The 15,100-nt window shown below is 37.3% G+C and overlaps 2 protein-coding genes across 10 annotated transcripts; one reads left to right on the top strand and one right to left on the bottom strand.

Moving 5' to 3' along the window:
• The first annotated feature begins 1,757 nt into the window (after window positions 1-1,757).
• LOC122275965 (O-fucosyltransferase 8) lies at window positions 1,758-8,493 on the top strand. 4 transcript variants are annotated; one of them, XM_043085328.1, is made up of 10 exons: window positions 1,758-2,216; window positions 3,674-3,787; window positions 3,873-3,972; window positions 4,184-4,254; window positions 5,120-5,208; window positions 5,742-5,862; window positions 5,953-6,096; window positions 6,755-7,089; window positions 7,175-7,415; window positions 7,958-8,493. In XM_043085328.1, the coding sequence occupies exons 2-10, from the start codon at window positions 3,722-3,724 to the stop codon at window positions 8,264-8,266; spliced, it is 1,476 nt and encodes a 491-aa protein (XP_042941262.1). In that variant the 5' UTR covers window positions 1,758-2,216; window positions 3,674-3,721; the 3' UTR covers window positions 8,267-8,493. The 4 variants fall into 4 exon arrangements, with proteins under 4 accessions (XP_042941262.1, XP_042941263.1, XP_042941260.1 ...); XM_043085329.1 differs by having other exon boundaries at window positions 1,759-2,216; window positions 3,674-3,766; XM_043085326.1 differs by lacking the exon at window positions 1,758-2,216 and adding an exon at window positions 2,393-2,974.
• Window positions 8,494-8,628: 135 nt separating this feature from the next.
• On the bottom strand, window positions 8,629-14,320 carry LOC122275967 (nucleobase-ascorbate transporter 2-like). 6 transcript variants are annotated; one of them, XM_043085333.1, is made up of 14 exons: window positions 14,305-14,320; window positions 13,331-13,455; window positions 13,120-13,217; window positions 12,767-12,943; window positions 11,859-11,959; window positions 11,687-11,762; window positions 11,504-11,563; window positions 10,690-10,874; window positions 10,168-10,264; window positions 9,940-10,085; window positions 9,772-9,863; window positions 9,582-9,659; window positions 9,353-9,513; window positions 8,629-9,080 (listed from the first exon to the last, which is right to left on the bottom strand). In XM_043085333.1, exons 2-14 carry the CDS (start codon window positions 13,419-13,421, stop codon window positions 8,868-8,870), a joined length of 1,575 nt encoding a protein of 524 aa, XP_042941267.1. In that variant the 5' UTR covers window positions 13,422-13,455; window positions 14,305-14,320; the 3' UTR covers window positions 8,629-8,867. The 6 variants fall into 6 exon arrangements, with proteins under 6 accessions (XP_042941267.1, XP_042941268.1, XP_042941265.1 ...); XM_043085334.1 differs by lacking the exon at window positions 14,305-14,320 and adding an exon at window positions 13,649-14,178 and having other exon boundaries at window positions 13,331-13,446; XM_043085331.1 differs by lacking the exon at window positions 14,305-14,320 and adding an exon at window positions 13,649-14,177.
• Between the last annotated feature and the right edge of the window lie 780 nt (window positions 14,321-15,100).

Below are 15,100 nucleotides of genomic sequence, written 5' to 3'. Positions count from 1 at the left end.
AATATAAATGCTACCAGAAGACAGATTTATAGAGTAAAAAATTACTATTACATATAAGACAAATGATGTTATCGTAAGAAAAAAAAGATAAAATAAGTTACTGTTAGAGAAAGGACAAAGCATGTTACCATTGTGCTGTTAAAAAAATATTTCCGTTATATGAAAATGAAAAAATGTTACCGTTAGATAAATGTAAATAAAATAGTTACCGTTAGATAAATGTAAATAAAATATTACTCGAGTATTGCAGGTAAAATTAAATTAAAAAAATTATCGATTTTTCAAATTCACATATTTTATTAAAGTATTATTTTTAATACTGATGTTAGTTTGAAATATAATATTGTATCGGGGAAAAAGATCATATAAGTATTTATAAATTAATTTAAAACGTGATATTTGAAAATAAGAGAATAAGATAAAATAGTTAGTGATTAAGAATAGAAATGAAAGTGAGAGAAAAAAATAAAGAAAAAATAAAATAATATTATTTTAATAGAATAGATAAATAATAAAAAATGAGATATATGAGATTTTTTAAATACGACTAAAATTTACGATAAATTTTTAAAGACTGTAATTTGTAGCTAAAATTTAAGAAAATTTTTTAAAAGGGTACGGGAATGCTCTAAGACTGGTGCACTTTGGAGAGAGATTTTTCACTTTTTGAATGTACAGGGGACTAGTTGTTTTCCTGCATCTTGCAGCTTCAGCTATGGATCAAATGGCAAGGTGGATGTACTCGAACTAACTCACCAAATTGGCAAGCCATACAAGGAACACTTTTACTTTAGGCTTGATCTAGCTATGCCTCACTCAACCCTGGGATTTTTGGAAGGAGTTACACTACACAACCACCCACTGTTCACTCAACCTCCGCACTCCAGCCTACGTGACTTTTTTTTTTTTTAAATTAAAACGCGAGTTTTGATCAGAACATTTCAATTTCTCTCCCCCCTCCCCCGGTTCGTCTTCACTTTCTTCAGAACTCTTCCCCGCGTTCTCTCCTCCACGCCCCCAGCTTGTGTCCTTTGCCGGCTTGACCCTCTCCCCGCCCCGGCATCACTAGGGAACTGTGTGGGTTCATCACTCCGTCACGGTGGAACAAAAGTTCCCCTCTGGGTGCACCATTTCTGTACGGGTTCTCCAGCCTCACGGTTTCGGCACGGTTTCAGTCCTCCAGCCTCACGGTTTCGGCACGATTTCAGTCCCCGCCCCGGCATCACTACTAAATTTATGCCATTCTCGGATGAGAATATACCCAAACTTAGCAACCATTAAAAGACAAAACATAGATCTAACAAACACAAAACTAAGGAAGGAAAGAGACATTTTGGAAGGTAGAGATTAAAAAGAAAAAGAAAAATAAAGTGCCTTCGGGGATGGCGAGAAGAGGCTGAAGGAAGTGAGTCAGATGGGTGGGTCTTGGAATTCGTTGAGGATGATTTCTTCTAGGGTTCGGAATTGAAGGGGTTGAGAGAAATGGGCCTTCGTTCAAGGGAGAGAGACGTGAAGGGCGATGGGTGAGAGAGAAGAGTCTCACAGTAATGGTAGAGGGTAGCTGCATTTAGGAGAGATGAAGAAGGAGAAGAGTCTGAGGTGAGGGCGTCGGATTGAGGGGTGACGGAGAAGAGAGAGTGCGTAGGGAGCAGAGTAAAGGGCAACCCGGTTTATCTTGATAATAAACCGTGACGTGGAAGGAGTGTGGCGTGCGTTAGGCAAACCGGAGGCTGAGTAGCTTTTTTCTTTTGGAAGTTAATTTCTGACGTGATCATTTGATCCATATATTCTTGATCAAGACAGCCCGGGTGCCCCTCCTTTTCATGGTAGCTACTGGCTAATCTCTTGACGCCGAAGACTCGAGGCCAAAGTTTCTTATATTGCTATCTCAGAAGAACAGATAATGTAATTAGATAAGATGATCCTCGAAGCACCTTGAATTCGATAAAGACGCCCATCAAGAGCATTATCGGTGATGTCCATCTAAATCTCCAATTGATGCATGGCATGCCCAAAGAATACGTACGAAATCTAATGTTGTAGGGAAAAGATAGTCAAACGTGCGCAATCAAGGCAAAATGACCATGGTCGTCCGACCATTTCTGTCTCAAACAGTCACTCGGCCTACAGTTTTGCCTTACCCAGAAAGCGCAAAACCAAAGTTTGTTCTGGTTGGTGGCCAGTAGCTGTTCCACATATGATTCTTGTTTCAAAAGGTTGGTTCTAAATTGTTGTTGGGATTTTCGGCTTCTCGCTTGCTTTTCACTCATCTTTATGTCTATTACTAATACCTACTTCTTAGCTTCGCTTTGAATGGATTCTTGGGTGTTCTTAATTTATCGATCATCTTTCTTTTTCACGACGCCTATACGTACCACCAAATCCTGAATTTGCTTCATACAGTCTAATGGGTTGGTGGTTGGTTTGTGTGTGTGTGTGAGAGAGAGAGAGAGAGCGCCCCTAGAAGTAGAGGTTGGTGCTGGTTAAAAGGTTTATTCTAATCGTTGTATTAATAAGAAATGGTGGTTGTGGTACTGTGTTACATTCCTGGATACTTGAAGCTTTACACAGAGGTAATGGTCTAATGGGGAAGCAACTGCCCCCAAGAAGTTAGCGTCCTGAATTTCAGAATGCTGACTGATTTTTAGGGATGGAGCACTATCACTTTAGAGGTCCAGAAACATTTCCAGGAAGTGATCCTTCAATTGGAAGGAGAATTTCATGGGGAGATAATCATTGTAATCCCAAAACTGTATTACTTAATGGATGGAAGAATGATTCTGCATACCATACTGCTTGTAAGGGAGGCCATGTGGGGAAAAGGCATCTGTGGCTTCGAAAGCACATGAGGTCAATGGCTTTTATGGTTATTTTGATGGGTTTCGTTCTCCTGCTTGATTCCCTCATGATGTCCATTTTTGATTCGAGGAACGTTCAGTATCATTCAGCCCAAAGCAAATCAGGTGGGCTCGAGGTAAATATATTCCGAGGCAATTGTAGATGCCCTACTCTTGAAGTAGCTAGTGATGTTAGTACCGGTCCATGACTAAGTTGGAACTTGAGAAATGGAATTGGAGTTGGCCAGAATGTAGCTGTCGAGTTTATGTGACAATCATATTCTATCCCAATTGGTGCTAATTTCTATTTCATTAATGGTTTCCTTGTTAGTCTGCAGCCATCGTGGTGATTAAGTTGCCTAATTTTTTTACGTTTATTTATACTTTCTACCTGTCACCAAGCACTCCTGTCAGATACAATTTAACAATTATTTTACTATTCGTTTTCCTGCTGAAACTGACATATAAGCATTATTGATGGATTTTTAACGCTTCAATTACTGAAGTCCACTTATGTAACATTTACCCTGTTGTTTGTCAAGTAAGCTGTGGATTACAGACATGCATATGTATATTTTTGTTTTCTCTACAAGACTTGGAAGCCATTCTGTACCTGTTTTCACTCTGCAAGCTCAGATTTTAGGTGGTTATGGGCATTATGCGTTCTGGGTGTCCTTTATGTGAATAATTTGGTTTATAGAGTATCTTTAGTCATTCGCCAAGGTTTTTCTTTAATAATGAGCAAACTGTAATTAATTATCATTCTATAATTCTTTTGATATGCTTAAGTCATGCCGACTAATTGTTCTCATATATACCGCATCTTATTTTCAAAGGAGGAAGATAGAAGTGCCTACATCAATGACGAAAAATTACCAATACAGATGTATGACCGGCTACTAAACTTGGCATCCGGTGCTCTTGCAGAGGTTAGCTCCAAAACTTCTATGGTTGGTACACATTTTCTGATTCGCTGGTCAAATTAGGTAACAGGATTTCTTTATTCCAATATCTGAGATGTTAGCTATGTTATAGAAAGAGTTTAAGCAAGAGACGTCAAGACTCTGGGAGGAACCATATCCAAAGGCATCTGCATGGAAACCATGTGCGGACCGAAAGCTTCCAAGCAATCTAGGTATTTGAATTTTTATCCTGCCTAGATTGATTCATGTGAAATATGTAGTGCTATAAGAGGATCAATAATATTGTCTTAGAAATTAACAATAATAAATAATAATATTGTCTTATAAATTTTTAATCATAGTTTTTATTTTAATTTTTGCAAGTCAATTGCAGCAGGTTACTATTACTGTAAATACTCTTGAATTAGTTATTTTCCTGGACAGGAAAATTCGACAAAGACAATGGCTACATATTAATCAGTGCAAATGGGGGTCTCAATCAACAACGAGTTGCTGTAAGTACCAAGCTACCTGAGTTCATAATTATCTGTACACAATAATTGAAACCTTGATGAATTTTTTGGAGTTAGAAAAGTAAAATATTTGGGGGGCAACAATGCAATTCCACTTATTGAGAAAAATAAATACTTAGGACAGCATCAGCCTTGTTACATCAGGGGGCTCTTGTCTGAAACATTTAGTCTAGACGATGACCATGGATCCTGCATTTTTATGAAGAATAAGGGCTTTGAATTGGGGAAGAAGCTACAGTTCAAGCTTCATCCACTCACCATTATCTGACACTAGTTAAAGGAGAGACGTGTGTATATAGTTGAGAGTGAGTTGTTCATGAAGCAAGGAGTAATTATCGTGAACTGTTTTGTATTGGATTTTGTGTGCTTACTAGTATAAGTTTGCTAATTTCTTCTGCAACTAATATGGGTTCTCTGAGAGCTCTCTCAGATAATGGGTTCTTGATATTGAGAATTTGAGAACTATAGTTCAATCCAGGGGAAAAATAAGATACCTAGAATTTGACTTTTGAAAAACTTCAGGATGCTTATGTAAGAATAGGGCACAATATAAACTTGAGGCCAAGTGTTTAAGCTTTGGCTCTGTTAGACTGCATCTTCTTTCCTCAATTACATAGATTTAGTTGCAAACTTCATGTATCAAACAAAATATGAATTTGTCTACTTGAAAATAAGTTGAGCACACATTATTTGCATATCAACTATAATTTGTGTTATTATTTTGATTATTTCTAGTTTGTTTTCAGATGTATTTCTGGGGAGCTTATTTTGTAGTTTGTTCTTGTGGTTTTTCTTCAGTTGCCTACTCCACTAGTTGAACTGACTAAGCTATTGGTATTGCTCACAGATCTGCAATGCTGTTGCTGTGGCATCTCTTCTTAATGCAACTTTGGTTATTCCAAGATTTCTATATAGCAATGTTTGGAACGATCCCAGGTTTGAGATCATATCTAGCATTTTTCCCAATAAAAAAATCAATGCAAATATGTAAACTCCCAAAAGAACAGCAGTTCATGAAGTAAATCTTACATTCGACAACAAGTAATTAAGTTGATTTGTTCAATAATATTGACCTGAAAAGCTAATGCAATGCAAATATTGATGCCGTAAGTCACTATCACCTTTATAAACCTAAGATGGAGGTTGATGATCAGCATGGATGACATGAGTATGAATAACATATTTATAGCTTGACATTGTATACAGTTAGTAGATATTATATGTGGTAGTATCATAAGTTTCAATGAACAATTGCTTCTGACCATCTGAAAGACATGAACCAAAGAACATATTCTTAACTATGCTGGATTATACACTCATTCCTTGGTTTCCTGGTTGACCACTGAGGTTTTTCATGATATCCCTGATTCAGTTAGGTTGGCTAAATGGAATTAGTGGTTATTTGGAAATTTTTAACCTTGGAATTCGTGCCTTAGTTGATTCATGCATTTCATTTGACAAAAGTGCAGCCAATTTGGTGATATTTACCAAGAGGAGTATTTTATGAATGTTTTGAAGGATGAAATCAATATTGTAAAGGAACTCCCTCCTGATCTGGGATCACTTGACATTGAAGCATTAGGTAGCCTGGTATGCTATCTTCGTTATTTGTATAACATACAGTAATGAATAAATTACACTCATTTTGATAACGTTTTAAAGCTTTTACCTTGCTTTCAGATTACTGATGCAGATCTTCCAAAGGAGGCAAAGCCTGCTGATTACTTCAGAAATATACTTCCCATCCTCTTACAAAATGGAATTGTTCACTTCCTTGGGTTTGGAAATCGACTAGGCTTTGATCCATTACCTTCTAAACTTCAGGTTATAAAACTTCCCCTAAATGTTTGAATATTAATATACTCGTTGTTGATAGGGGCTTAATTTTTCACTTAATATTCACAAGCGTGATGAGTTATGATCATCATTTTGGAGTTTCTTTGCGACATAAGAAAATTTCTTTGCACATTAGGCGTATGGCATATATCGGAAAACAGAAATGCACACATACATGAGTGCATACACATTTTATATAACTAAAATTACTTACTCTAAATGCAATCTTCTATAGGCCTTTTCCTTCTCTGGCACTTATCTCAAGTCAAATCTTTTATGCTCCCTAGGTGGATTTTTTTTCTTAATTGGTTAACAGACCCTACAAGTTTGAATATTCTTACGACATACAGTTTTTTTTTTTTTTTTACCTATGCATACTTCAATCACACAATAATTCAGAAGCATGCCTCCCACTAAAGGGAAATGTCTACTTCAACTTCTAACCCAATGATTTACTCAAAAAAAAGAAAAAAAAAAAAAGAAAGATAACTAACTGATTACTGTTAAGTAATTAAGGCCTTTGCTCTTCACCATTCCATTTACTCCGATTACATGTTATATCTTGAATTACTCCTGTATAGTTATCCAGTATGCATTATCATGATGCCTTTACGAATCAGTTAAACTATACTTGAACTTCTGACAGAGATTAAGATGCAAATGTAACTTCCATGCTTTGAAGTTCGTGCCAAAAATCCAACAAGTTGGTTCATTATTGGTCAGAAGGATTAGAAAATATGATGCTGCAAGGAGTATGCTGGACCGACAATTACTAGGAAACTTCATGCCTGAAAATCTATCGAATGAGAATGATGCTGCTAGAAGCCCATCCAAATATCTTGCTCTACATTTGAGATTTGAAATGGATATGGTGGCCTACTCCCTGTGTGAATTTGGAGGTGGAGCAAGTGAGAAAAAGGAACTTCAAGCCTATAGAGAAATCCATTTTCCTCTGCTTATTGAGCGCTTAAAGAACTCAAGGTATGGGTTCTTGAGGTTTAACATTGTTTTTACGAATATATATTAGTTTACCAATCTATCTCACACACTGTATTGCTGTTTGCAGCCCTGTTTCTCCAACAGAATTAAGAAAGTTGGGAAGGTGTCCACTGACACCAGAAGAAGCAGCACTGGTCCTATCTGGACTTGGTTTTAAGCGTGGAACTTACATTTATTTAGCTGGTTCTCATATTTATGGAGAAAAATCCAGGATGGATTCCTTCACCAGCCTCTATCCCAATTTGGTCACAAAGGAAACCATTCTAACTCCCCACGAACTTGCACCTTTTAGAAATTTCTCTTCTCAGGTAAAAAACTATTCTTCTCTGAAAAAGATAGAATCATATACATACACAGCATGAAAACTCTCTCTTGAAATTCATGGAAGAATTCAAATCTATTCCTTGTATAGCCCACAAGACAAACTGAGAAGTAGGCAATGGGCACCTTGTTCAAAGGATTTAAAGTCGTACGTACTAACTGAACAGGATGCAAATCTCTAATTGGTAGTCGGTGTTCTTTATTTTGAATGCCATGAAATTTTGTCATTCATGAAACCAAATTATATTGTAGTGCGAGGTTTTAGCACCATGTACTGAATTAATTAGCACCATGTACTGGGTAAGTGATCTCTCTTGTGTCACTAATAATCACAGTGCCTTCCCTTATGTCATATGGTATTAATTAAAAGAGTGCGTAAGATGGGTGCCTATAGTTACACAGAACAGGATCCTCTTTATTTCACTTGAAATGGATAGTATCGATAGTATACATTTACAATTTGGACTCCAATTCTCTACTCACGTTGGTTGATATATTTACTAAAGATAAAGAGTTGCTGTGTATGCAGTTAGCTGCACTGGACTTTATTGCATGTGCAACTGCGGATGTTTTTGCCATGACAGACTCTGGAAGCCAACTTTCATCCCTGGTGACTGGACTCCGAACTTACTATGGTGGTGGCCGTGCTCCTACCTTGCGGCCTAACAAGAAGAGGCTGGCAATAATTTTGTCGGAGAATAGCACAATTGGTTGGAACAGTTTTGAATACAGAGTGAAAAAGATGATCGATGAAGGTCAAAGGGTGCGTGTGAGGGGCTTTGGGCGGAGCATTTATCGACAGCCAAGGTGCCCTGAGTGCATGTGCAAAGCTCAGTAGCATGTCCTTATCTTGGCCACTCTTTTAAGCTCTTTTATCTTTTGAACGTTTTTTCCCCTTATCTGTTCAGATAGTTGAGATTTTCAAGCGGTAACATATGCAGTGTTCAAGCTTACAGTGTAATTTTCTTTCTCTTATCTTTTTTTTTTTTTGGGATGTACTTGATTCAAAATCTCTGATAACAATATAAATGGGTATAGGCATCCAAAGCCCAACACATTTTTGCATATGGATTCGTCTCTAGATTTTGGTACTACCGTCTCTTGAATATCAATGTGTGTTCAGAACCCTATTTAATTTTCATTGGGTCTCTCTGCTGCAACTTGTCCTTCTCGAACCAAACTGATTGCTAACGCCGAACGGGACGTACAAATTAGTTTTTATTGCATTATACCCCAGAAAATCCGAGTCAAATATATTATAAAGCAATGACAAAAAGGAAGAGCAAGCAAAGGTGGCATTCCTTTGCCATTCAGAGAAGATATTGATCTTTGTTGCACTCTTCTTTCACGGAAATTGTGACCAAATCATGTAATCCTCATCAGGAACAGGAAATGATGCTTTTCCTCTGACATCTTTCTTCTTAATGGGCACCACTTGTTCAAGAGGGAGGGAAGAAACGGTTGAGATTAAAAGGGAGGGTGTAGAACTCCTCATTACGGCTGTCTCCCTTAAATGTCCGAAATTTAACCCACCATGGCATTCCCCTGTCTCTGGCACTATTCTTGTAGTCGAGTGTGTTGTCCAAGAAAATTGCAACAATCATTGCAACAGTCGGGGATGAAAAGAAGATTGTATTAAGGAAATCGTTGAACTGCACATCAAAGAAGCACATCAAAGAAGCACAAGTTGATAGGGATGATGGTCAGATCAAATTTCACAAAGAGTTAAGGTAATGTAAATAGTGATGCTAGTGGTGATGTGCACAAGTTACTACTCTAAGTCAGTACAAAAGCATGGATGAGAAGATATTAGAAGTTCGATCCTTTAAATACTACTCTTTTTTCAGATAGATTGTAATTTCTCGTGGCGGCTGTGTACAGTTTCAAATTGCAAACTTAAGTACAGATAACGAGACAAACTCACCCATCCAGCACTGGTATGTGCAGGACCATGAAGAGCATTGGCAGTGTATTCCCTAAAATACTCGGGAACAGACAAACCTAGGAAGAAGGCTACACCTGTGATAAAGAGGTTCCTCAACGAGTTCATGTTCGTGAATTGCAGAAATGACAGACCCACCGAAGCTGAAAACAAAATTATGTCAACACTTGTGCAGAGAAGAGGAGAAGAGAAGCTATGAGCATAAACCCACCAACAAGACCAAACAAAACACAATACACCGCAGCAAATATAGTGAAGGGTATTGATGCAAACAAGGCTCCAAATTTTCCTGCACGAATCAAGAAATCAGAGTTAAATTAAAAGCGAAAACATTAGTCTCAAGAACAAGAAGCGTGATTATACAGGCAAGTACATTGAATAATATATGTTCTGTCCCTCACCTAGCATAGAGAAGAATATCATAAAACCAGCAGAGATTTGGATAACCCTGCGGCTTCCAACACGAGTGCTTCCCAGAAGCCCTACATTTTCTCTGTTGTTTCCCATAAATTATGAGTCACAGCTTATAAGTGAGAAAGTTAAAAAGGCAAGAAGGAAACCATGCATACACGGAGACTGTTGAGCCAGTCAATGTTCCAAAGAGTCCACTCAGCAGGATCCCAATTCCCTGCCAGCCAATACCACGGCTAAGAACATAAGCTGGAGGTGGTGTAGCGCTTGCTAGACGTGATGCAGCCTTGTAAGCACCAGTTGACTGTAAAAGCAAACAATAACATTACTTTCTCGTATCAAAACTACTACATCTTTGATGGATCCAATAGTTTACACAGTAATACCTCAATCAATGAAACTAGAGCAGCAGCCATCATTCCAAAAGCATGACCAGCGTCAAAGGTTGGAGCACCCCATTGAAGAGGGTATGGGATCTTTATCCTGACAACAAATCAATTTCAAGGTCAAACAGGCAGTTGATAAAAGTTTCGTCCAATTTTTCACAATCTTTCTACCAAGTATGGGAGAAGAATTTATGAATATTCTTTGAATCATTGTATTACATCATGTTCTAGTGCAATGTGTGAGATGGAGGCAATCAAGCTTTCTATTTGCAGCTTCCTCTATATGATTTTCAATTGCATATCACAAGCCCATTTTCTTCTCCAGAAATTTCCAGTAAACAAAATTTAATTAGAGCGAAGCTTTGGTCCTCATATTTTTTTTTTTCATTTGATCCTCAGAAACCATTATGATCCTCAGCAGGATGAATCCCGATATTGTGTATCATCCATCTATCAGTGAGAGTATTTAGTCTCTTACATTTGATAAACATTTATTTGACAAGGGCTACTTTAGCTACCAACCATGGAGCAGAAGAAATGAGATTGGCCTTGTCAGTTCGACAGTTAAGTTGGGTTAAATCTGGTCGATGTCTGTATGCGCCACTGGCTGTCAAGAGGTGTGCATATGCCCATATCACAGTGATTGATATCAAGAGAGCAAACCTCTCTAGTATTGGAAGTTGTCTTGCCTGAAAATTTTTTAAGTACTGTATACAAAAAGGCAAACATCCACAGTTAGAATGCTTATCATATCTGGCAAGTATATCTGTTTTATGCAACAAGGAAACCAGACCTGGCACAATATATAGCAAATTTGGCATCAGGGAAAGAGAGATCCCAAGGACATTTTTTTCCCAATTTTCCCGTTTTAAATCATCCATATAAATCAATAGTAGTTTTAGAAAATGTAGTATTGTTCAATTTCTGCACAATTAAAATGAGTTTCCTGAGAAGTTCTCTTAAAAGTCGGACTGAGTTGACTCTTAAATACTACATTTGAGTTTCAACTTCCAAAAATTCCCACTTTGACAAAGGTTAAAAATTTAGGACATAATTAATATATATTCACAACCAAGATTAACCAAACAAATTAATTTTTTACGTAAAAGTTGCTCCTAATCATGAAAGTATGTATGCTACTCAATGTGGCATCTTCTTTCTTCCGACAGGATTTTTTTTTTTTTTAATCAATAAACAAGATTTTATTGACGTAAAGAATAGGTAAAAGCCCAAGTATATGGGATATATACGATAAGAACGCCTAAGCTTGCTTTTATATACGTATCAGCACAAATTTATTAGCAGTCTTGGCTAAAAAAAGACATAGCAGTAGTACCTGGGAAAAGGCTATAAACAGAATAAGCATGGGAACGCCAATTTCCACACACCGTCCAACCTGATAGAAATTCACTAAATCAAAATACAGTCTGAAGGACATAACAAGTGATACTTTTTCTTTAGATTCAATTTGGAAAAGTACTGAGGATTAAAAAGAAAATTGGCAATAATATTCTTATACCACAGGGAAACCTCTATCAAACAGACCAAAACCCACCAGCGCAATCACAGGGGCCATTCCAACAGGGCTGAAGAACCTGAAAAGGTGAAAAGAATGCAATCATGTAATCTATGGAAAAAGAAAAACTGGTACTCGGATTCGTAACTTTGACCAAGACTGTAAAAAGTTGTACCTGGAACAGATGGCCCACATTTGACTGAATCCCAAAATAATTTGTACGCTTGATGCCACTATCAGAGCACCTTGGACTGCTCTCATGGTGTTAAGAAATCTCTACAAGTAAATGCAAGCACTTAGTTTTGCTCTATAAAACGACAAGCAGGTCACACTCAAATTCTCCAAAATCAGTATATGAGGTATCAGGTACTTATGATGTAACATATTAAAAAATGAATGCAGCTGAATACAACGGCAACTTGCCTTTGAATTCATCCTTAGATTATCCGATGTACACTTACGAGAAGGAAAAATCTAGTTACAAGCATAATTGCGCACTAATTTGTGCATCAATCTCACGTGATTGGCCAAAAAGTAGATTTTATTAAAAACAATGCTAATTTAAATTTTAAATATAAAAGAATCAATATTGGTATGTAAATTAATACGCAACTTTGCTTGTAACAAAACTCTTACGAGAAACTCTTTATTGAGATCTTATGCAACTCCAAATTATTAGTTTGGACTTCGTTATCAATACTCAATGCCAAAGGAAACAAAAAATATTGCAGCTTGCCATTACATTTAGCTGATAAGAGTTACTGTGAATTGAGAATTTAATATTACAAAGATTAGATTATGTTACAAAGTTAAGATTATGTTCGAAAACACACTTTGACCCACCAACTCGCCCATCCGCACTAAAACACCTTTTCTTGGATCTTCAAACAAATTTGAATAGTTTAAGCTCTTAAACCATGTGTACTTATCTTGATTAAGTTTGATATGATAAAGCCAACTGGGTAAGTGAGTAGGTCACACGAGTATCCACCGAAAGAACATGTCCTTCCACTGAAGGTTCAACTTTTAAGAAAAATAATAAAGAAGTGAGCACTGAAAAATGATAGAAATCATTGGACTAACCAGATGAGGGTCTTCGATGCTCATCAGGGACTTATCATGAATTATGGATATAATGGGGACCATGAATGCATAAGATCCTCCGATCACGGTTGGCAACCGGGTCCCAAATAATGTTTGTAGTAATGTATTAATTCCTTCAACAAAAAGCAGAGTCTGTACCACCCTCACTTTATCATTCTGGAGGATCAAAGGCACAAAAGAAAGTCATATCAACTATGCAAGCCCATGTAGATGGGCAGGAAAAATAATCACACTTCTTAAAAACTGAACACAAAATCACGGAATTTACTATCTAATTTCCAACTCAGAACAAAGTTGTGATAAAAAATCTAAACCACAGAGAATTGGCTCACATCTGTGCCGCCCATCAAACGGAAAAGGAATGTTGGGATCATAACTGCAGTTCCTAAGGCCAAAATGTAATGCTGGAAACCCAGAGCTATTGCCTCCCCTGTTTTGACACGCAAACATGAGAAGGTAACAAACAGAGAACATTAAAAATGGGCCAGAAGAAATCAATGAATGGAGAAACGGGGTTGGGAAAAGGAATAAAACTGGCCATACCCCATGACGGGTTCGAGTCAATACAGTACTCAAGGCCTTGAAGTTGGTCCATTGGTGGATGGCTTATCTCTTCTGGTTTTGGAGCTTCCATGGCGCACGCCCACTTCACAACTCTTCTTTTGCCACTAAATCCGAATGAATAGAGAGAGGGAGGGTGGAGAGAGAGAGATAATGGCGATGGAAAGCAGAAAGAAAGAAAGAAAGAAATAAATAAATAATGGACGATAGAAGCAAAAGCAAGAGATTGAAGAAAAAGTTTAGAGAAAGAGAGTTAACAGCTGAAGATAGACTGCAAATGGATTGAGAAAGAAAGCGCACTTAGAAAAACATTGCACTTGCCGTCCAACTATTAGCGCTCCCTCTCTAGTTACATCTCTATCTCCCCCGCTTCACTTTTCACTCGTCAAAAAGTTCCGTTAACCTATGCAAATTCCCAACCAGCCCCTTAAGGAACCTACAAACTGATGGTTACCGTTGCCTTACTTTTCTCTCATTAATTTTACAACTGAACTTCTTTAATGTATAGTTGGCATGTAAATTTCATACCCAGAAAACGTAACTGCTGCAACAAATTAAAGGGGCAAGTTGGGTGTTTTGGAAGAAGATGTTTCTATCTCTGCAAAATATTTTATTCTTTTGTCTTAAAAGGAGAGAAAGGAAAAGAAAAGGGCGAGAGATAAACGTTTTGGATCTAATTTCATATGGGCTAGCACTCATAATTTCCCTCTATCTGTGCCTTTTTACTTTACATTTGCATCTCAATTCTCTCCCTCTCTCTTTCTTGTGTTTTTGTTTTCTTTCATAATCTTTATGTGTTTAGTCTGTTACGAGTATTGATTGGTTGTCTGAGAATTATAATAAAAGACTTCTAGACTTCTCTTCTCTGCTATATATATATTATTTTAAAAATACTGGTATCTTCTTCTGAGTAAACGAAAGAGTGCCCCCATCGTGTGAAGGAACAGTGTACGAACCTCTAACGTCTCTTTTTATGCCAAAAGACAAGCTGCATCGAAACTAGAGCTCCTCTGCTTACACATTTTTCACCGCCAGTGCCAGCAAACTTCATACATGCTATTTACCGCTCTGTCCATCTGCCAGGCCAAGTTGCTAACCAGAGAAGGAAAAAAAAAAAAAACATATAAACAAAGGAAATGAGTTTATAACATTTATTGAGCATTAATGTACTGTCAAAATACTTACAGGAAAGAGCATTAAAAAAAAAATAAAAATACTTGCAGGAATAATAATATACAAATCCTCTATGGGTTTAAGTCCTGGAGCTGATCAAGCAGCAATGACTCTGGAAGATCTTGATCCCTGTAAAGCCCAGTTAAGAGCTGGCTTATATCTAATGTTAAAAATGGAAAATAATATTTCAGAAGTTCAAAATACCTAGCTTTTGGTAACCAAGGGAAGTGTCAATGTCGTTTAGAAAAGAAAAGCAGTTTGTGAAAATGGAATAAACCCTACAGATACCAAAAAAACTATATCTTCAACAGATGAGAAAGCGAAAATATTCTTCTCTCTTTAAGGTGCTATATATATAGATCAAAACGCAATGCTCCCACCACTAATACCACGCACAGTTCTATGTTAGGGCGGCCATGCTATTGCTTAGAGTAGTTTTTTCTCGGTCTTCTTGCATATCGTACGTTCGAAGATCAGGAAATGAAGTTGCTTAAAGGTTCATTGTAATGCTGTTTGGCTTATATCTCGAGAATCACTACCCAAAAAAGGAGCAGTACTAGATCAGGGACAGGAAACGGA

Source organism: Carya illinoinensis, chromosome 9, assembly GCF_018687715.1.
Source record: "Carya illinoinensis cultivar Pawnee chromosome 9, C.illinoinensisPawnee_v1, whole genome shotgun sequence".
In the NCBI taxonomy this organism is placed as follows: domain Eukaryota; kingdom Viridiplantae; phylum Streptophyta; class Magnoliopsida; order Fagales; family Juglandaceae; genus Carya; species Carya illinoinensis.
This window is presented reverse-complemented; position numbering and strand designations above follow the sequence as displayed.